We start from the raw sequence: 22,958 nt of genomic DNA on the forward strand, positions 1-22,958 counted from the left end.
TTCCTTTTTCACCTCATTCCTTTTTTAAAGCTGAAACATCTTTAAGTCTAATAAGAGGAAAGATGGTAAAATGCCAAGAATAAGCATGTTCTTAAGCTAAAACCTATGACTGATCTTTCTTGGTGCTATATTTTACATATATAGCAAAGGTGAAATAAGACCACGTTTTTCTAATCCAGCGAAGATCCGGTGCAGTGGAGGTAGAAGTCAGCTGCAAAGCACTAACTTCTATTGTAAGCATTCCTGCAATACAAACTCATGCCCAGTTTGACCAAAATACATTTGGTGTTACTTCATATTATTCATTTCATATCTCTTATTTCAGTCATCTTGCAGTATTCATCCCATGACACTACTATGCGTTGTTGTAGTACAATTTATTGTAATTTCAAAGATATATATTATTCAGTATTATATCACCCTACCCTACCCTTCCCCACCATCTCTATACATTATATGGAACAGGCCTAAGTTTAAGAGGCTGTTAAAAGACTTTAGAACAAGTGTTGCATTATGAAATAAGCAGTGAAATTTATTACAGATTTCTGCAAGTTGTAGAAATATCCAAAAATCATTCTTACATAGTTTCGCAGGCAAAAATGGGGTAAGAGGTGGCTGTTGAAGTCAGAAAGATACTTGACGAGGCCCTTTAGATAGATTCATCCACACAGTCTGTTGGAAAATGAGCACAGTCTTTAGGAAGAGCAATAGACTGAAAGCCCAAGAACTATCTTCAAGGAGTTTTCAGTTAAAAAAAAAAAAAAAAAAAAAAGATAAAGTATTACTTGGTCTCTGAATAATTTCATCCTTTTTCAATAAATCCTTAAGTGAATCTTCCTCTGGCTATTTACATCCTGCAGAGCTTCAGAGGGAAGTTCTCTGTGATAAGATGATCATCGTGCAGAAGGACAACAATGTTCACTTCAAACTCTGAGGGAAGGGGAAAAAAACAGAGTTCCATTTAGTAATCCCATAACCTGCACCGTCACAGTAGGGTCAGGGCAGACAGTTCCTGCTCTCAGATGATCACTTCACTGGACTCCCCTGAGCTATTTCAATACTCTACATTTTTCTGTGGCTAAGTAATACAGGAAGGCAGGGCTGAACCAGGTGCTCCAGACAGAACATAGTCACCAGCACCTGAGACCTTGGGTCATTCCCCGAGAGCCCTGGCTGGTTCTAATCTTTGGGATTCCTCCAGATTCAGTCTCATGTCACTGAGAAAATCTGCCTGATGACCAGGAGGCTGCATGTCAAAGTTCAGACATCTGCTAAAATGGACTAAAGTGGAGGAGGAAGAGGTAGGGAAGACTCCTGTCCATGCTGCCCACATGTAACAGAAGGTTCTAAGGCATTACAGAAAATGAAATTAAACACCGGAAGACAACATACCTGCAACCTATGAAAACAATTCTCAAAAATTCTCTGTCTTTAAATATTATATCGCGTTGTTCAGAAACAAAATTGGTATCGGATCTATAAAGAATTCTAAGTGGAGACAGAATTCAAAGACTGTTAATGAGTGATGGAAACCAAAGATAAAAGAGTTATTTCTGGTTTAGTTCTATTTATGAAAAGTTTTAATACAGATATGAAGATGCTCAAGAAATAGGGACTACACTAACAGTAGCCATTTGTCACTGTACGTTACTATTTAATTGCTAAAGATAGCAAAAGTAGAGTACAGTATTATTTTGTGAATAATCACCATACATAAGTGCAAAAATGCTCTTGGGGGAACAGATAATCAGGTAGCCAAAACTGAAAAATTACCTGTGCACATTTGTGCAGGATGTACAGCAGAAAATAAAGAGGAGCTTCAGCTGGGAAGGATCCTCAAGGTAGGGACTTACACTGTAGGGACAGCTACTTCTATAGCAGCAACTTCAATCTGATGCAATGCAATACAAAAAGGAGAACCAACACACTCCAAGAAGATGAAGAGCAGCAGAACAGGTGGGCAAGGAGAATTTCTGAAGTACTTGCTTGAACAAATGAGAAGAATCTTAATGAAAAAGGTTGGATTTAGGATAGATAAGCAGGAAGAAGTGGCCTGTGTAGGTCAAGAAAGCCAAGTCTGCCTCAGTTTCTATTTGAGTCTGTGCATTAGGAGAATGGGAAACAAACAGAAAGAGAGGCCATGGAAAGAGGGATTGTCACTGGTGATGAAAAGAAGGAAATGATTATCTTTGCATTTTACTCTTCTTATTCAACATTTGATTAACACCTGACTTTTTGGCAGAAAAAAATTACTTACTGCTACTATGTTTCTTCTGACCCTATAACATGTAATTCTGTTAGTCAGAACTAGCATAATAGTTTCAGAACTGATTTTAATTGGAAGTATTTGGTCTCCAATTTCTCAATCTATATGAAACACAGCAAAAGAGATGTCCTTGGTTTTCTTCCACAGCGTTTTGTCCATGGTGCAAGTTTCACATGCCAGAAGCTAAAGTGACACTAAAAACATTTCTAATGGAAGATGTAAATACAGCACAAAATCCTACCCACTTACCAACTTTGAAGTTTGTTGTTTCCAGCGTGGGGCAGGTGAACAACCTGGGGAACACCATGTATATAGGAATGGGCAGGCCCCTGCAGACATCCCCATCAGCGATTTGGATGTTCTGTATCTCTGTGGCGTCTCTGGCGTAACCTTCCGCACACCCTGGTGAAAAAGCGGGGAATTTAGAGGGGGAGGAAGGGAAGGGAAGGCAGGAAGGCAAAGCAGTGTCCAAAATTCAAACATAAAGATTTACCGAGGAGGGCGATGGGGGCACACAGACAAATACCACAGGGAATGGAATGGGACGTGACCTTTTGCCCTCTAACCTGTGAGTTTTCACATTAGCACACCAGACTAGAGGTCATAGAGGTTTAACTGAAATTAATGTTTGGACTGTGGCACCTGAAGTGCAAAACGATTTTTTGCCAGTGTTTTCAATCTTCTCAATTGTATGGCTCTTGACAGTCTTGCATGTTTAGGGTGAAAGTGCAGGTGGTAATTGCTGCAGTCTGCTGTACACGCTCCGTTTACAGAGAAACTTACCACAGGTTTCCACACGTACTAACTGCAGCTCAATGCTTTTCACTGCAGCTTCTGCATTCTCCACTACCAGCTCCCCTGTCAGCGGCTGTGTAATGATGCAGTTTGTAGAGTTGAGGTGACCTCTGATGAGAAATTTTGGAAGTGAGGCTCTCTGGGAAGATGGGGAGAAAAACAAACAGAACTGTAAGCACAGGCCAGGAAAATGACTCCTTGTCTTTCTGTCTGTAAGGTAGTTATCAAAATACATAGGAAAGCCCAAGAAGCTGCAAAATTAAGAACTAAAAAAAAATCAGAAATGCCTCAAATACTTGGTTAATTTAACTCTTCAAATATGCATCCTTATGGATATGCCTTATGATATGTCCTACTACCCTCCCCCTGACATGCACCCCTACTCCTTCCGTCCACAGGAGCATTTTTCTTAGGATGAGCTGACAAAACTTGGCTAATTACAATACAAGAAGTCAGGAAACAAGTGAAGGAGGCATACTGACAGGCATTACCAAGATGGTTCGGTCAAGTCACTTCACCGTGCTCTAAAGAACTGCATTCTCGTCCCGTTTCAATACAAATTATAATACAGGCTATGGTTTCAGTAATTTTCTCTGCCTTTTAAATTTCTCTCTCAATGCCACTACTGTGGGAGAAGACAGACATTTAAAATGTTCATTTAACACAAGATGTACCATACTGCTGTGTATCAAGACACCAACTAAGAGACTGGACAGTCAATCAGGAGCTTAACTTCAATACAGGATCACGCTGAACCCTGAACATCCACTCAACAGCAAGCACATTTCCTATTCTATGTAGTGAGTTGTTAGAACAGCTGACTGAGGATGACAGTCTAGAAACTAGTTTCCATAGAAGAACAAGGTGGGTTTCTGCCCCCTTGTGCCCCCTGTTTTAGGCCAGCAGGCATCACATATTCTCTGCCAGCAGAGCAACTCCTCATATGCCAGAAGCTCCTGTTACACTTCAAGTTCTGGCAGGAAGCATACTGAATCAGTCATGTACTCTACCCACATCCTCAGCTCGTATCTCACCATCCAGTTTTCTTCGATCCCTTTCATCATGCTGCTCTAACCTTCCCCTTCTTTTGAAAGTGTTATCCTCTCCCTCCTTCATTTTCTGCTATCGACATCTTTGATGTTCGCCCCTACCTTCCAACCATCTGTTTACGCGTGTTTGTGGTGTCCTTGCCCATGTAGCTGATTTTCCCTTTTTTCTCCCAATCTTTCTGCTTCTTAGTCCTGACTGCCAGAAGCAATGGCAGAATAGTTCTCATCAGCTATTGTTTAGGCTGTTTCACTCACAGCCAGCACCTCTGCAGAATTCAGCTGTTCCACTCGAAACAAATCTTTGGGTAAAGGAAAGAGGAATTTTCATGTGCTTTGTAAATGTAACTTCATCTGGGTATTACCTCCTAATGGAAATAGCAGAAATTACATCCCTGACAAAACCTCTCTATAAAATACCCAAGTCCTACAATGTATCAGTAAAATGCCCTTTTATTGTACAAGCCCTAGCAGGTTCTTCTCATCACTACTATTACTAAAAGTAGACTTACTTCCTTGCCAACAGGGACATCATATAACCATCCCCTGACGTACAGTGGTCAGGAAGCTCAGAGACAGAGATAAAAGGAATTTGCAGAACAAGAACTCAAGGCCATTTTCTACAACCCTAATCTACAAGATTTAACGTAAATAAATAAATGTGTATTTCCCCTAAAGCCTTACTACTTTTCTCAGTACCCTTCATATTTTATCCTAAGCTAGCTTTACACGTACCTCTCAGTGGCAGCCACTAAAAGAACAAGAGGCTACAGGCACAAATTGAAATACAGGAAATTACGTTTAAACATTGAAAGAAAAATTAACTGAGGGTGGTCAAACACTGTAGCAGGTTGCCTGGAGTGGTTGCATGTCTCCATCATTTGTGATACTGAAAACATGACTGACATGGCCTCGAACAACCCACTCTAGATGACTGATTTGAGCACAGGGGCTGAAATAACCCATCTCCAGAAGTCCCTTCCAACTGCAGTCATTCTGTGAATACGCAGAATAAGCTCAATGATGGCATGACACAACAGCTGATCAAGAGGTCTGCTTTGAGAAACTGAAAAAATAGGTGGAAATTCACAAGCCCGGAATTAAGATCAATGGAAGTCAAACTGGGGATGCTGAAGGGAGAGCTACAGCAGGAAAGTATTCTCACTAACAAAAAGAGCACAACAAAAACATTTGGAAAGACAGAACACAGGTTTCAATGGACAAACGGAAAACCATATTCAGAAAGCTAACTGACCAAGGATGTTCATACTAACTACTGTTCATACTGGCTTCCTAAAGCCACAGAGTGCTATTAAGGAAAAAAAAAAAAGTATAAAAATATACCCTTTTTAAATGATCTTGCTACAGACTTTTTTTTCTTGCTTCACTGTCATCTTTCACTCAGAAAGATGGGAAAAAAAATTAACCATTACTGAAGTTCCACCTTACTTTAATCACCACTATCAGGAGAGAACAAGCAGAATCACTCTATAGGAAAGAAAAAAGAGTTGATGATGCACAAAGTATTTATTCATTCTTCTCTTGTTCTCATTCAGAATCACAATAAATAAATAAATAAATAAAAAGAAACAAAACCTTACCTCTTTAACGTTCTGCAAAGTTTCAGGAGTAATTGTGAAGTCTACAGGGCTTGGCGTCAGTTTCCCTTTCTGTGACTGTAATTAAAACAATTAAACTGTAAACTGATTTACAATACACAAGCACACTCTAAATACTAAAAAAATACAACAAAGTCAAACATCCATCCACTGTGTTAATTTTCAGGATTGTCTTCATACTGCAAGTATCTATCTGTATAACAGAAGACTGAGATTTCCTACCTTTGTTAATAAAAAATATTAAGATTTGTCTAAACAAATCACAATGCATTACTAATCCAAGTTGCAGAAACACAACTCTTCAGACTTGGGTTACTTTGTGTTCGCCATTGCAATAAATCACAACACACTTCCCATTTGTAAGTTTTTGGCATAAGTTCTGCCTACACTGAAATAAAACAAACAAAAAACGAGTGGCTGACTACTCTAAACCACCTGGAAGAGAAAAATGTGCTACCAATCTTCTGAAACATAAGGGATGTTGCAGAAGAAGTTAAATTTCACATTTCTGTATTTACAAATAATTACATTTTCTATGTCATGTCTCACGTTCCCTGCCATTATCAATACTTAGCAAATTTTGGCAGGGGAGAGGGGTAAATTTTAAGTGAACTTGCTCCATTACTCCAAATATGTTTTATGAACTCTCTCTCCCTCTTGCAATCTCCGAGCACTCTGAGCTCTTTCTGTTGGCCTTCCAGTAACAGCTCCGCTCTGTTAAGCCATCCTCATATCACTAGGAGATCCTCAAGTGATGGAATCTAGTCTAGCACTGATTTAATGACTTAAGGGTTTCAGCTTCCTTAACTGTAAAATAAACAAAACTTGGTCCAGGTTAGCTTTCCGCACCAGAGAAGCAATTCTGGGGGCACATTATTATGGTTCTTCAGTTTCTATCACCACAGATAGTTATCACAAAACCAAGAAGTTAGTCTTCACCTAAGTGGCTCAGTGGGCCCTGAGCCCTGCTGAGATAAGTCTGTACGCTGCATCAGGAAGGCAAATTTCACTTGCCATTCACCAACCTGTCTCCATCCTTATCTCAGAGAGGTGCACTGTCTTTTCCTTACACATTTAGAGTAAGTGATCAGTGCTACATCAGTTATGAGAGACCCAACTGTATGTGACTGGGAGCTGGCAGAGCACTGCAACACCAGTGAGCTTAGCTTGAAGTCTTAGGATTTACCCTCACTACTCAAGAATTTGAAATAGCTTCTGCTGCCCAGCTGCAGGATGGAAGATACTGGCAAAAGGATTGACTGTTTTCCCACAAATGACAAATTCTGGCAAAGAATAAGGTTAGGGGAAATGGTGCATTGAGCATGGGCAGTGAGAATTATATGTTCAGTAAAACCTCATTAATTCACCCTGACAGCGAGGTTTGTCATGATTAACTGACTTGTGATCTAAGAAGTGCTGTAGTGGGAACAAGAAATAAGATCAGGAAACCGCATAATATAATTTGTTCACTATTTTGACAACTGTGGCTTACTTATAATATAATAATGGACTAACAAAAAGTAGCATATTTTAGAAATTAATGAAATCTTACCAACAGGAGACCTCTTTATAGCACCTAGCTAAATCTGCGACAAGAGTAGTACGGAACTAAAACAACATGTTTCCACCATTACTCATAAGACAGACAACAGAGTCTAACACTTTAAGTGTCCTGTTAAAGCATTCTAAGGAACAATACAAACAGTATGTTCTAGCAAATTCTGGGTGGAAAAAAAGAGGTATTTCATTAGGCCTGCACAGTCTGTACTGATATCAGATGCTCTGAACATGTGTGGCAACATAAACTGAAAAGATTTTAAAAAAAGACAAAACCAAAACAATAGGAACTTCCAACTAACAAGCAGTACAGCATTTCTTGTGAGACAGTCAAACCTCATCCTAAAATGGTATCTGCAGAGGAGAAAGACTGTCTCCATGTCCCTGACTGCAGCATGTGGATATTTGTTAACCTGCATATCTCAGCATATCACCAATCACAGACTTATATAATGCAGGTGATTAAGCTGACAAGTTTCTTATTAGCAATTTGATGCAGTCCTAACCTCAATACTTTGACTCAGGGCTCTAAATCATAATTCATCATCTGAATAACAGATATTAGGCATTGCCTCTCCACCAACAAGTTCCCACTTCGAGGACAGGCATTGCAGGTGCCCAGAACCTTTGGCTAAGATAGGTTCAGATAACCTGAAACCACACCAGTGTTTCAGAACTGAAAAGAATGAATAAGAGGATAAACTCAGTGCAAATCCTATTTGTACCCTTTTCTTTAAATGAAAAGAGAGGTGTGTTACTCTAATCAGGAACAAGTGACACCGTACAACTTCTAGATACTTTTGTTATGAACGTCTTTTACATTCATACAAAGATATCACATATGCTGCTATTACCAATTGCTTTACTTAGTTTTCTAATCTGACCTCCAAACTTCACTTAAAATGAAAAAAGAACCCACCAGAAACAGACCACCACCGCATAACAAAACAAAAATCCTGCTCACTTCATACAGTTAATACAAACCCCACTTACCAGCGAGTGGACGATGAACTCACAAGTCTTGGTTAGGTCCTTTGCCAGCAGAGAACGCCGCATGTCGCACCGTAGGGTATACTGCCAAGAATGGGGTGGCAAAGAAAAAGGAAGAGAGCCTTACTTAAGAACTTAAGATTTCCTCCTTCTGTTAACTTTTATACTTAAAAAAAAAAATATATATATATGTGCAAAATGTTGCTGTTATTAATATTTAAAGCACCATTTACAAGAGATTAGTGGGCAACGTATATAGCAGTGATACAGGAGGGGGGGCGGGGGAAGTACACAAAAAGTATACAATGATTGTAGATGCTCCCAAATGAAAAATAATTTGTTTACAATCCCATCATTATTTTCACATGCTTTTCCTATCTTCTGTCTTAAGACAGGAGAGTGAGGGACTAATTCACTGACAGAGTAACATTCTTGTGTGGCTTGAGCACCCAGACTACATCCAGTTAAGACTGATGACTCCACTGCTTCTCACCACAATTTGGATAAGTGATCATCAGCAAGATATATTCACAGCCCTTCTAATTTAAAATTCAATCTTACAATAACTTTAGCAATGATAACAGTTGTAAGCACAGTTAATAGGGAACTGTCTTTAAGCATATAGTTCAACTTAAAAGCAGCAATGTCTAAGGTTAATTTTGCTGTTCAATAACTTGCTGCCTATGTCCTCTCCTTTCTTCCTTACAAAGGAAACCATAAACCAATGGTTGAAAAATAGTTATAACCTTCACTGTATTCATACACTTCAGCACCTACAACATAGTCTATCAATGTCCTTACAAGATAAGAAATTTTTGGGGGTGGAATATTTTAGGGTTTTGTTGTTTTGTTTTATTGTGTGTTTTTTGTTTGTTTGGTTTTATGACTTTTAATTCCTTCTTTAGAGATGACAAATAGGCAAAAATGGGTATGCTCAGACTGAAGGTCTCAGCTTCAGAACTTCTAGTTTTTATTAAACAGCACCCTTAGTTCCTCAAATGAAAAAATAAATAGGCAGCGTACTATTTATAGTCCCTTTTTTCCATTTCTTGATTTGGACAGAGAACAAATACAAAGTAGTGAGAAGCAAATGAACACTTCCATTTGATTTATTTGAAATTAGCAAAACATTTTAAAGCAGTTAAAACCTAATTTGTAAAAGAGACTTAATGTTCCCCAAATTTATCTATGCATCTTTTTTATCTGGTATCAGATAAAGGTTAAATAACCTTGGGAAGGACCACATTTTCCTCTTCAGGGACAGAGGGGAAAAAAAAGATTCAGGCTGGCTGAAATCTAATGATCAACCTGTTAATTACAGTCTATCCTCAGCTTGCAAAGAGAAGCTATGCAGATGAGAGATGGAAAGAAAAAAAAAACAAACCCACCACATACACAAAAAGAAACCCAACCAAATATTCATGATTGAAGTATATCTTGAAAGACCTGATATTGATCATAAGCAAGTTATCAGGACTATGGAAAGCAAGTCAACCAGTTTTGCACCATTTTCATGTACCAACCAGAAACATCAGATGTTATCCTAGAAATCCAAGATTGAAAAAAGATATGGGAAGTATTAGAAAAAACATCTGAACGTAGAGAAAAAACAAGGGACTTTTCCATCCTGTGTGCTGCCAGGAGTATATAAAATTAAGGTAGTCACACAGGAAGGGATGAAACAGCCTCAAGTTGTGCCGAGGGTGGCTTACATTAGATGTCAGGATTTCTTCACTGTAAGAATGGTTAGGCATTGGAACGGGCTGCCCAGGGAACTGACAAAGTCACCATTCCTGGAGGTATTTAAAAGATGTGCACGCATGGTGCTAACAGACATGGTTTAGTGAGGGACTTTTATCATGTTCAGCGATGGTTGGACTTGATCTTATGGGCCTCCTCCAACTTACACGACTCCATATAATTTGAGATTTAAGCAATATCCTTCTGGATGCAAATGATGGGAAGAATAAAGTAAACAATGGAAATACAGGGTAAACAAAAGGATTTGAAGGCTTGACCTTCTATAAAAGATCTTGTTGCAGGATGGGTGAGAACACAAGAATAAGATGTCTAAGGCTTTGTGTATGAATGGAAACAACAAACTTTTTTTTTATTAGTAGTTTATAGATGTTCATCAACATAAGTACATTCAGCTTGCTTCTGAATTGTCCAAAACTGTTCTGCAAAAATGGTAAATTCTGACGGATACCAAAGAATTTCAGACATATCAATACAGAGTTTACAAGTAACCTAAGGCAAAACAGGATAGGAAATCAGATCTCTGAAAGTTGCATGCCAAGTCTTCAGACAAGGCTTTCCTTGCTAAGGCTAAAAGAATATTATCTACTTGATAAAACGGATGCTGAAAAGGAATGAAAGACAGGATGAAAAGCAGGATCATGATTTGCTCCATAACAATGGAAATAACAAAAACAAAAGCCCCTGTGAAAACCTCACAACAGGCAAAACATACTCAAACAAGACTATCAGGAGTTTTATTATGGTGATAATGATTATTCATTCAAAATATACAGTCCACAGATAGGCACAGAACTCTTTCTTTGGTTTCTAAATCCTCCCCATTAGTACAAAATCATGGTACTATCTAGATGCAGCTATGACTAGCTAATCCAGTCATAGCTAGTATGACTGGATTAGAAGCCAACCGTACAAACCTGTGATAATAATATTGAGAAAGTATGCTTACAGTATAAAATCTCAGTAACATCTTCAAGCACAATAATAAGATCTTGAAGCAAAATACTAAAATTAGTAACTAAAGATGCATGTTAAGCAAGTAAATCTGAAGGCATAATCTCACTAAAACTTTATTTTAAAATTCTCATGGAAAGGAAGATCTATAAAGATTGCAGACTGGAGCATTAGTTAGAAGTATTTTGTCTATGAATTTTCTATCACTGCTACTTCTTTGTATCCCATGAAAATAAAGTCAGGTCTCAGGAGTTTTAACAAGAAAGGAATGCCTAGTTTTACAGGTCTAATCCTCCAGTTTATGCTCCTGCTTTTCTTTCAGTAACTTCTGATAGGCTTATAGGTTTTTGTTTGTTTTTAAAATCCCACTTTTTAATATAATTGAAAAGTCTGGAATTTAGCTTTCAGTTCAGCTAAATAACTAATAGTGTTACACTATGTCATCAAACCTAATACATCAGTGTGCTACAGGAAAAGAGTGTTTTATAACCCAGTGATTCTTCATCAGCATTGTTCTGAAAGTTTTCCATTTCATGGATCCCTTTCAAATTTTTCTTGAAGAAAAACACAAAATACTCTTCAGTAAGAAGCAGCAACGATTAACACAACATTTATGTTCACAGATGGCTGAAAAATAGACTTTCCCTCAAAATAACCCATTTATGGTGTGGCAATCTTTAACCAAACAAGGTCAAATTTCAGAATTGTTTTTCCACAACACTCTGCTAAAACCATGTTGTACGTACAGTCTGGGGCAGGAAATGTTACTACCCATCTCTACAGGAAAGCAAACAACTCATGTTTTTTGAAGATGCTACAAAGTCTCAACACTGATTTGAGACTTCCTTATGAAATTACTCAGACACCTGGGCTTTTCTGAATTAAAAAAAAAAAAAAGCCACCAGAGAGTGGTGCAGCCTTTTTTCCATGAAGGGAACAGATGTAGTGTGTTTACATCAAGGGGGTAATCAGTTATGTTACAATAGTTCTGACTTAAGGTACTTCAGGCAAGACATCTCACTACTGTTCTGCTAATGTCATATTTCTTTAAAGGGTTACTCCATATAGAAGGCCTGAAACTGTAAGTGGTGGAAAGATTTCTTCCAGTTAGAGGATGCTTCTTCAAAATGAATGCAGGAAAACACACTCCGAACATTAGGTAGCTTTGTTGCTGTTGGATTTATGCCCATGTCTTAAGATGGATCTGGTAAGTCAGATACTAAAAATGAAGTATACTAAGTATTATTAGCAGTAATTCATTGGTCTGCTATGCTAACAAAACCTCACTGATACTAGATAAACAGTACACACGTTTATTTTTGGGGTATGCACTGCAGACTGTTTATGTAATAGGAGATGCAGCTTCTTTCACCAAAAATAATAATAAAAAGATCAGAACTAGATGCAAATATCATCCTGAATGTATTTTTATATTTTATCTGCAAAAGAATATCATGAGATTTAACAAGCATAGTAAATATGTTTTATACTTCCTCAACCCAAAACCCCAGTATGCTCTTAATTCTCTCTTGTACATCCCATATTATACCCGATCAGTTTCATTACCACTGGCTATCTCTAATACAAGGCTTAAACCTGCTGAAAGGGGAACAGATCCTGCAGCAATTTATAAAAGACATTATAACAGCAGACTTCAGAAATCTCAAGATGTTTTCTTTGCCACTTTTAACAAGTGTTAGCACCTGTGGAAAGCTCCGAATCCTAGAAACTCGAACTGAAATAGGCAGCAAGAAACTACCTACAAACTAATACTTGAAGTTTAATGTTTGACGTTTTTTAATGTTAAGTTACATCTAGCATGCATGAAAATGTCTAGCACGCATCACAAGAACACTGTAACAATAAAAAGAAGCTTAAAAGCTGTACTTACTTCAAAGGATCTCTAACCTTTTGCTCATTCTTCAAATTAATAGAAGCAAACATATATAAAGACTAGCACTATGAAAATAAAACTACCAGAAAACTTCATTCTCAGCTTCCATGGAACAAGAGATACTGCAGGTAACAAAAGCTCAGATTTTCTTTACAGGTATGACCACCTTACCTGAATATTAACGAAGACACCATGATACGTCTCATACAGAACTTTGTTGCCCTTCACATGCAACGGAAATTCAAAAGGAATTTCTGTCTTGCCACTGGGAAGTTTCCCTGGTTTTACCATTTCAATAGTGCTGTTAATAATTTGGATAGGCTGCGAAAATAAAGATTTAGTTTGAAGCACAGTGACAGTTCCATCATTTCAAAATGAACCAACAACATTACTGAACTCTTAATAGACTCCCTGAATTTCCCCAAATTCAGGTATTTCTTCCTGATATGCAGCTCTCCAGTCTTACATGGAATATAAATATTACAAATGCTTTGCAGAGGAAAACAGTTTGTGATCTATTTTATGGTTGCATCAAATTAACAGCTAAACATACTCAGAGAGTTAAACAGCAGAGTCCCAAGCATCCTGGAAAGCAAAGTTCCATTTTCTAAATTATGTCCCTTGATAGTAGCATCAGGAATCAGCAAGTATACATGCCTGTTGAGCAGCTAGGTGATCCCCCTACCCTGCTGCCCACCTTTCCCACCCTAAAGATTTATATTGAGGACTAATCTCTCACTGGAACGATGGCTACCTGTGATTTGGCATTTGACTGGGGAATCCTCCTAATCCTCATGAAATATGCATACATAAATACAAACAGAGCAAAAGCAGCAAGACTAGTACACGAGAAGGAAACAGACTGAATATCCAGTATAGTCCTGGGCTGTAATACTACAGTATTAGTGGTTTTTTTTTTTCATTCAAGGTTTTTGTTTCTTGCAAACAGTTAAAGTAGCTTCAACCTCTCATTGATAAGAGATGCAATCTATCATTTTACTTTTCCATTACTCGTATGTATTTGCTGAGTTTAAAACCTGCAAGAGCTGAAAGAGTAATTACTGTTCTGACATTTAATGAGACAAAAGCTATACTTTCCCTAATTAGGCTTATTCCAACCTGTGCTTTTAACATGAAAAGGAGAAATGACTGCACCAAGCTAACTGTTCACTCATGCTGAAAGAAGCAGCCTAACTTGCTCTGCCATGTGGCATTACTTTCTCTTGTGCCAGACTAGACATTCATCTGGCCTATCAATAACATAATGCAATTCAGATCAATTAACCAGATTTATCAGAAATAAATGTGCCCTCTCCTGTTCTACTGTTTACTACTCTTGTTTACTATTCTAGTAAATTAAATCAACCAGAATGAGCAAAAAAGAAAGCAAAAGAAGCGAGGCTGAATGAAGTGAGGGGGTTAAATGAACTGAGTCCATCTTAAGGGTCATCATAATGGGAACTTTATTTCTCTAGCTCAAAATAAAGTATTCCTTTCTTAGAAGGGAGCTAATCAACAAATGCGGACTTCACACTAGGAAAAGGGTACTACACAGCTACAAAGAGGCATGCTCACGGTAGCTCTGCTTGAAGATTACGCTTCTTTTGTCTCTGAACTTTTAATTATATTTTCCCTCTACTATGCTGAAACAAACAATCTTCTATTGCTTCTACTGTTTTCCGATCATTCATGGTCTGATTATTCACACTACAAACAAACTAACTGTGATACAAATGAAGGCTTAAAAGATCCTACACTTAAACTATGCTAATTTAGGCAAACTATTTTTGTAAATATTGCTACACTGCCTCTAGACATAGCCAGCCTTGCCTTCAATCGATATAGTCATGCTTGCATGGAGCCCAAGACAACCTGACCTGCTGGATTCCAAAACCCACACTTCCAAACCTGGAGGGCAGTACAGAGGCCAGGTCTTCCAGGCGCTCTGCAGTCAAACAGGTTGGGTGCAGCATCATCCTGCACAGAGGAACCTCTGCAGGTCCTCTACCATGGCCAGTAGCATGCAACCTCAGCAGCTTCTGCAGAAAATCTTGGTGTAATGACTGATCTGACACCCAAATTTGATTAAATTCAGTCACTGCATGATGCTTCTCTAATGCATCCTCCAGTAACCTTACTATTAGCATTACTATACTTCAGCCCTAAAGAAAGTTCTCCTGTCTGTGCAAGTTCCTCCCTCAAAATGTCACCATATATTGCTAGGTAATGCTCTGCTTTCTGTCATTCTCATACCGTGAAGTGCTATGACCATCTGTAAGCCACTAGGGAAAAACTTAAGAAAATACAGAAAAGCTCCATGCTAAAAATATTATTCAGTGTAAGTCTTACCTTGACGGAGTTATAGAAAGCTTCAAAGACACCCACACTTTTGGCACTAAGCTGCAGATTTACTGATCCTTCCATTGTTAATGAGATACCTTGGTGCTGGACTGTGTCCTTACTTGTTATGACCACAACTCCAGAAAGAATTTCCTAATGGGAGAAAAGACAACATGAGCACATTTGTTTAAAGCAATTTCTTCTATTGCTGTTACTCAGACAGTACGCTAACCGATTTTCAAACAACTCAAGAAAACTGTTCCCAGAGTACAGTCTAACCTTGTTAGAAGAGACAAATACTGATAATGAAAGCAACGTGAGGAACAGACTGTTGTACTTCCAGTTTGTTTTCTTTAAAAATATGCTCTTCTTCCTTGCAGAAGTACTAGCCAGAGCTTCATTTGCTTTCCTAAACTTTGACATTTTCCTGTCCAGGCAATTGAAAAATAGCCTCCTAAATACCTGTAGGTTCAGTTGGTAAAAGTTAGGTTCCATTTCCAAATTCTACAAGGAATATGAAAAGCAGGATGGTCGGCCAAGGGAAATGGAAGAGAAGGCAGAGCTGTAAAAGAGATGTCTAAGCTAAGGATAAGGTTAACCCCAAGAGCGGTACAGAACACATTCATAAAGAAACAAAGAAACCACACAGTTGTTTGCCTACACAAGCCTATTTCTACTGGGCAAACAATTTCAAAGCATGTCTGAATCCAAGGCACAAGGTGTATGAGTCAAGAGATGTGTCACTTATCCCATTAAGAAAGCAGTTGCACAAGACCACAGCATCAATTTCAAGGATCGGTTTAGAAGTTCTAATACTGAAAAAAGATTAAGTGCAGGAGAGTGACACGCAGTTCGTATCACATACCCCATAGTTTATCCTTCCCCTACAACAGAGAATCCACTCCACTCCACTGTTCCTCGTCAAACGCTCATACACACCTGGAACTAGAAGCAAGTTATTTGACAACTTAAGAAAGTTTCTTAGGGCTAACTGTGTCTTCTGCTCAATAGTAGTGCTCTCTGCACCTTCACCAGTCTTGCAAACCAGACACCAAACTCAGGACCACTTAGTTCAAACAGCAGTTCAGACTGCCCACTCCACACTCAACCAGTTACAATCAGTCTGGTTGTATCCACACAACAGAAGCTATTTGAACATCGCAGCCTTTTGTCTTTACTGGTGGTAGGGCATGACAATACAGGGAAGAGGTCAGGTCGTTTAAGGCAGAACTGGACATCAGGCATCACAGTAAAGGCTGACACTCCTGAGTAGAGGACCTGCAGCAACTGGGAAACGCCAGGAGCTGGAGGCACAAAAGGACAGTGAAGAAAAGCTGACCTAAATACCATCCTGCTTTGCGAACAGGCTTTAATTAGTACAAGCAATTAGGTTATTGCTTTGAAAAATGAGTACTGCTGCACTGGAAGGAGCAAGGACAATCCTGAACATATGAACTGCTTCACTAAATGAAGACAGGCTCCTATCACACAGCAACAACCTGTCCCAGAGCTATCACCTAGAGAGCTTCACATAAGAAGCCTGTGTGTATTTAGGGCAGAAAGGAAAAGAATGATGTGAAGTTAAATATGATTTTTTCTTCTAACATCCAATAAATATACATTATTCTCCTACCATCCTAATAAATATATAAAAGGAAAACTGCTCAAAACTATTTTCTAACTTGCAACTTTAAGAAATAAAAAATTAAATCACTTGTTTGAGAGAGAGGGGAACATAATGAAAGAGCTTCTATAATTTTTACCTAAGTTGCTTGTACGCAATCAGGCTATGTTTCCATTTGATGAGGGGTGGGAAAATCTGCTGTCTTTTCTCAAGAGTTACTTTGTACTTTTCTGTGTGTAAACACCGTCCTCTCTAAATACAAAGCTGTCAGTATACTTCCTTCCAAAAAGTACAAATCAAAGAACATAAACTTACCAAGATGCTCACATACTTACAGTCAGCAGACAATTTACAAGAAAGCTTTATTTTTGCAAAACCAAACACGTAAACATTTGAAAAAGTTACACGACATCACTAGGCTAATTAGCTCTGTTTTCAGTCCGCACCAAAAGGGATTCCCTTACCTTGAATACCACAGGACTAAAGGCCCAGAGGAGGCCACCACTGGCACTGATCTCCAGTCATCACAATGCAGTAGCTTACTGTCAGTTGCTTTTGCTCACTTTCCACCTTTGCATTCACTAGGGATTCCTTTACCATGTGCTGACAAAACTTTGCAAGATGGAATTACACTAGTGCAGTTCTGCAAAGAATTATTCACCTAAAAAGGGTATCTATCCACAAAAAAGACAGAATAATATGCAGAGCAGAGTCATGAGGTACACATGCTACACTGTGACCAAAACATTCCTGTGAGAAGATCATCCCAGGTTCATGGTCCCAAACAAGCATTTAGTTTTCTGTTGTTGGTTCAAATATGAACCTGAAGGTTCATATATGAACCTTTCAAATATGCACCTGAAGCTACCAGAAAAGCTGACGGTTTCAAAGTCACAACCAAAATGAACATCTGCTTCATCTAATCCAACAGCATAATCCTTTTTTTTTTTTTTTTTTTTTCCTGTAGTTCTTGTTTCTTGAGGAGAGTTATTGAGTTTGGCTGGGACAATTAGGAAGGATCTTCATTCAGTACGATGAAGCAGCGCATAACGTAGGCCTCTGAGTGTCGGCTATACAGTCCTAAGCCATGCTCAGACTTCTGACTGAGCTAGGCTGTTATTCAGCATCTTTAAACTTGATGTAAGGATTCAAAGGATAAAAGTACACACTATACTGTCCCTAAGTTGTTTGGCAAAAATTGCTTCTAGTATTAAAATACATACTGATTCCGATCTGCCTGTTCACGCTGTCAGGCCTGCTTGCTAGACTAATGAGCTACAAAAAATACCTTTTTTATCTAGATACTATGTACTTCCAGATTAGAACTGATCACTTTTCAGAATCACCGATAAGAAATATCAGCCTAATTTGTTTTCGAATGTGAGGTAATTTTGAACAAAACAACAAAAACAAACCGAACCAAAGCACAAGGCAGGCTTTCAAGGCCACTTGTAATCCGTCATCATACTTTTTCAAGTGTTGACAGCAGCAGAAGACATCATACGGAATGTCTTATAGAAATGTTCAGCATTTCTCTAGTTCCTTTTGGTATTAACTTTACATCCATGAATTGAGCTTGTTGTTGGCCTGGCAGAGTTGAAGTGCCCTGTCAGCTCATTACCAGCACAGCGCTTCAGCTCCCCGTCAGATTCCTCTTTCCCCCTCACAGGCCTTTACTTTTAGGTCCAGGGACAAACATTTGGCAATTTTAGAACTGAAATTAAGTTCATCTAAGTCACATTTACTAGGTATTCCTGATCATTTTCTGTCACATCTATTACCCAACAAACCCACCTGCAGATCTTAACTACATATTCTGGTTCCTTACAGAGAAACTGACAACATTCAATAGGAAAAGCCTGCTATGCCCAATGAACGAGACATTGGATGCTTTAAAACCTCCACATTCAGTTTTACAAGTCATTTTGCTGTTTTAGAAAGAGTAAAAGGCCTCAGTATGGGCAAATTCTGACTTAGTATGTTTTGGACTCACTTGTCATTAAGTCTTGGCTGACATTAACTATTGCACCCTTCTTAGCACGCTGCATTTTTCAGCCCACAGTTCTTTTAATTATCAGTCTTGGACTAACTGCCACAGTTATTCCAGTCATCCTGCTCGGTTTGCCAACCAAAACGCATCATTAGTTGTGCCTGTCCCCTCTCATTCTCTGAGCATTCCTGAGTTTATTGAATGAGCCTCAGAGCCTCGCAATTTTCTATTCAATTAAAAAACGAAAAAAGTAAAGTCTCCAGAACACAAATCTTCTGTTCCTGTGAACATAAACACAATTTTTCTTATATCCCCCATCCCCTAACAATCCTATTACTCTTTTTGCTCCAGGAAATGACAAACTTGTTGTTTTTATTTATTTATTTTTTAACCTACTATTTAAGGTCACTTGTTTAAACCAGGTTTTCTGAAATTGAAGTCTAGAAAAAATAAAGGTATTTGTTTGCTTAGTTCCTCCAATTTCTGATGATTATAAGTAATTAATACAGAAATTGCTTACCATTTATCAGAGCAAGTTATTTTAACCAGCTTTCTTTCTAAAACCATCAACACAACCACAGACTTCTACGATGTGTGACTATTTTATAAATGTTACGGTTTTGTTTCTCCCAATTAAAGAAGAACAGTTAAACACAGAAGCAAAAAGGAATTAAAAATAACAGTTATTGCCTTCTTGACTACCTTGCACTAAAGAAAGTGTTAGGAAGTGAAGAGACTTCAACTTTACATGGGAGATTGTTTCAGAACAATGAAAAATGCTTGAGCTCAACTGGATTTAGTAAAACCAAGGTCACTGTACCAGGATGAGAAGTCATCTGACCCAACTCAGTGCAACAAGGAACAGTAATTTGAAGATTGGGTTACACAATTATTTCAGCACCAAATTGAAATTCAAAAGGTCTTGGCTTTATGGGGAAAGCCTACAGTGAAACATACGTATCACTCTGACCTTACAAAAAACAAAAAATAACAAGTTATTCAGACTTAATTTTCCTGGCCAGATATCCATTTTGAACACACTCTTTCTTCTTCACTCACCAGCCTTCTAATATGTCCCTTACACAATATTTTCCCCTAACAAGAATCGATGGATTTCTGCAATAACATTAAAGGTAAGTTTGTAAACTTTAGGAGTTCCTCCCTAGAAGTTTATATTAAAAACTCCCACACCTTCAGGGCCTCAATCAATATGGCATCTAGCATAATGAGATCCTCTGAACAATTACGTGTTGTACATGGGTCTCTCCCACATCTATTTACTCTCATTCTTTTCCTCTTGAAGGCAATAAAGCAGTACAGCGAATACCCTCAATAGCTTGGCATTTGCTAGCTGACATACATACAACAGATCCAGAGATGCCAACCACTAAAAATCCCTGAACATTTCACCTAAATATTTCTGAATCCCTTAGTATTTCACCTCTTGACATACAAAACCAGAGCTTGAATGGAAGAATCAGCAGCCGTTGCCATTGATCTTTGATCTATTATCACCTAAAAGCGCAGGCTGAGATTCTTCAGACTGGTCTTCATCGACCCAACTTTGTTTTGTTTATCTATTTCCCTACTCAGTTGGAGCTGATCCAAAGCATCTGATCTCCATTTCATAGACTACCAATTGCTTCCTAAATGAAGAAATAGATTGTGCTAGGCAGAACATGTCTGATTCTTGCACAATGAAGGGAAAACCTACAGGCTAGATTATATCACTTACTTTCACATAACCAACATGTGGAGATGATAGAGAAGGCAATTACACGCTATCACATGCGTACACCATTTAGTTTGCTGTTAAAGCCAAAATGACCCTCAGCATAAATACTGCTTGGTGCTTTTATAATTTATTAATTTAAAAAGACCAGAATATTTTAGCTATTACATACCAGCTCTCTAAGCAAATGCTCCATACCTACTTAGGAGTGCAAGTCAATCTTCTTTGTCTTTACAGCAGTCCGCTACACACCAAATGCCTTTATAAATCACACAAAAATTAACATAAGGCACATTAAAGGTACCTTAGCTATCGCTCTGCTTAATTGCACAGAACATTTCCCTGCACGGACAAATCTTGTCATACTTACACAAAGCTATCTTATAAACTTCCTACAGCTCACAATTCAGACATCTCTCTACTGTCACCTTCTTCACATCCGCACAAGTCCATTTGGATACTATTATCAAATATACTCTGTTCTACTCTATTTGAGAAGACATTCATAAGAAAAACAAAAGGGGATATCTGATTCAACAGATTATTTTTTTAAAGAGTCACTCCAACCAAATACCATTTCCTGATCCTGGCCAATACCCTCAGCACAAGACAGGCAGCAGAAGCTGAATGACTGCAGAAGTGAGTTGCACCATGAAGTTACGCTGAATTAATCACAGTCTTACACAAATTATGACTTAGAAAGCTCTCAACAGTGTTTTAGCAATGTTTTGTGCTGTTACCTTGTTATAGGCCTAACAAAAAGGCCGCTACACCACCACACAATTGAGACATCACATTTTTTTTGTATCCAAACGCAGTTTTAAATGGGTTTAGACAACAGAAGATCAGGTCAAGTCACAGTATTGCTGTTGCTTTCAGATGAATAGCTAGACGTTGGGATGAACTATGACCTTCACTACAGGAATCCCTTCATTTTCAAGTAGCACTGATGAAAGTGTATTTGGAGGTGACAGCTGACAAAGACTAAAAGTATTATTAGCATAGCTGATGTCAGTGAAGTGTACAACCATCAGTAAATTTCTACAAAAAACAAAGGTACGCGTATTCCATGCCACATTAAAAGGAGATTTGTAATTCCTTTCTGTGCCTTCGAAATTTCCATCAAAAATTCATGTTGTACTTCTAGTGCACGGCTCTTTTATCACTGTGCTTTCACACCAGTCAGATATCCAAACTTCAGACCTAGTTGATGAAATAAAATTATAAACCTTTTCACGTGGAGTTACAGCAGAAGTGACAGATTTACTAACCATAAAAATCTTACTTAATTTCAGCTTGAAGACAGAAGAAACATCTTTTTCTTGTATTAAGAAAACAGATCCTGTTCAGAACAACATAAAGCAAGCCAAGTAGAGAAACTGAAGAACAACACAACACTACAATACCAAAACAAAAGGAGTAAGATCATTGTAATAACATGCAATGGCAAAATGATGCCGGAGAGATCCAGAGGGTAGCATTTACCGCCGTGACACCACACCCGCAGATTTGTGCTGTTCACACGCTGATACCTGCGCTGGTTGTGAACGCCACCTCTTGTGAGTTGACGGTGGCAGAACTGCTTTTCCATCATCTTCCACTCCAAACTGATTAAGGCAGCTTCCCAGCATTGAAAACACTCAATAAACTGAGATGTGCTTTAGATTTAAACACCGTGACAGGCGAGCTTGTAGCATAGGGGGACAGACCCATGGGTGAAAAGGATTTGGGGTGCAGTAAGAGTGAGTGGCTGGACTGCCGCACATGAAAGAAGTGAGCTGGAAACCTCTGATTGACGATATTTTATTTCTAGAAAAAGTGAGCAAACACGAGCCAGTGATATTTTTTTTTTTATTAATTGAAGTGAATGAAGAATGAAAGGGAAAAAAGGGGAAAAAGCCCCCACGTTCCTTCAAGTGGCTGCAAAAGGGGAACTCTGCAAGACCGCTCTGTAGCTATCAACAACTGTGTCAGCGGGGAAAAAATTAAGGAATGAGGAGAAAAATAAAAAAATTAGAAGAATCAATTAATAAATCGGAAAATAAATGAAAAAAATGAAAAAAAAATAAAAAATCTGGAAATAAACATAAAAATCAGGAAATAAACATTTAAAAAAATCGGGAAAAAAACAGGAAATCAGGAAAAAAATATATAAAAAAATCGTAAAAGCAAGGAAGGAGCCGTGACGCGTCGGCACTCACCCCGCAGCGGTACACCTTGTTGGCCCGCTTGATCTTGATGTCCAGCGCCGTGCCCATGGCGGCCGCTCCCCCTCCCTCCCCTCCGCTCCCCGCCCCCCCCCAGCTCCCGCCACTTGCTTCCGCCTGCGGGGCGGGGCGCACCCATCCGGGGCCCCCGTGACGTCACGGCTCAGCTCCCGCCCTGGCGCTTCG

The 22,958-nt window shown here is 38.6% G+C and overlaps 1 protein-coding gene across 2 annotated transcripts; it reads right to left on the reverse strand.

Annotated features, from left to right (window-relative positions):
* Nucleotides 1-506: 506 nt before the first annotated feature.
* VPS26C (VPS26 endosomal protein sorting factor C) lies at nt 507-22,923 on the reverse strand. 2 transcript variants are annotated; one of them, XR_005260662.2, is made up of 9 exons: nt 22,767-22,923; nt 15,229-15,372; nt 13,051-13,200; nt 8,277-8,357; nt 5,709-5,783; nt 3,050-3,200; nt 2,516-2,668; nt 786-930; nt 507-672 (listed from the first exon to the last, which is right to left on the reverse strand). XR_005260662.2 is itself a non-coding variant. In XM_038166724.2 (8 exons), exons 1-8 carry the CDS (start codon nt 22,821-22,823, stop codon nt 848-850), a joined length of 894 nt encoding a protein of 297 aa, XP_038022652.1. In that variant the 5' UTR covers nt 22,824-22,923; the 3' UTR covers nt 507-847. The 2 variants fall into 2 exon arrangements, 1 of the variants encoding a protein (XP_038022652.1); XM_038166724.2 differs by having other exon boundaries at nt 507-930.
* Between the last annotated feature and the right edge of the window lie 35 nt (nt 22,924-22,958).

The sequence above is a fragment of the Anas platyrhynchos genome, chromosome 1 (assembly GCF_047663525.1).
Source record: "Anas platyrhynchos isolate ZD024472 breed Pekin duck chromosome 1, IASCAAS_PekinDuck_T2T, whole genome shotgun sequence".
In the NCBI taxonomy this organism is placed as follows: domain Eukaryota; kingdom Metazoa; phylum Chordata; class Aves; order Anseriformes; family Anatidae; genus Anas; species Anas platyrhynchos.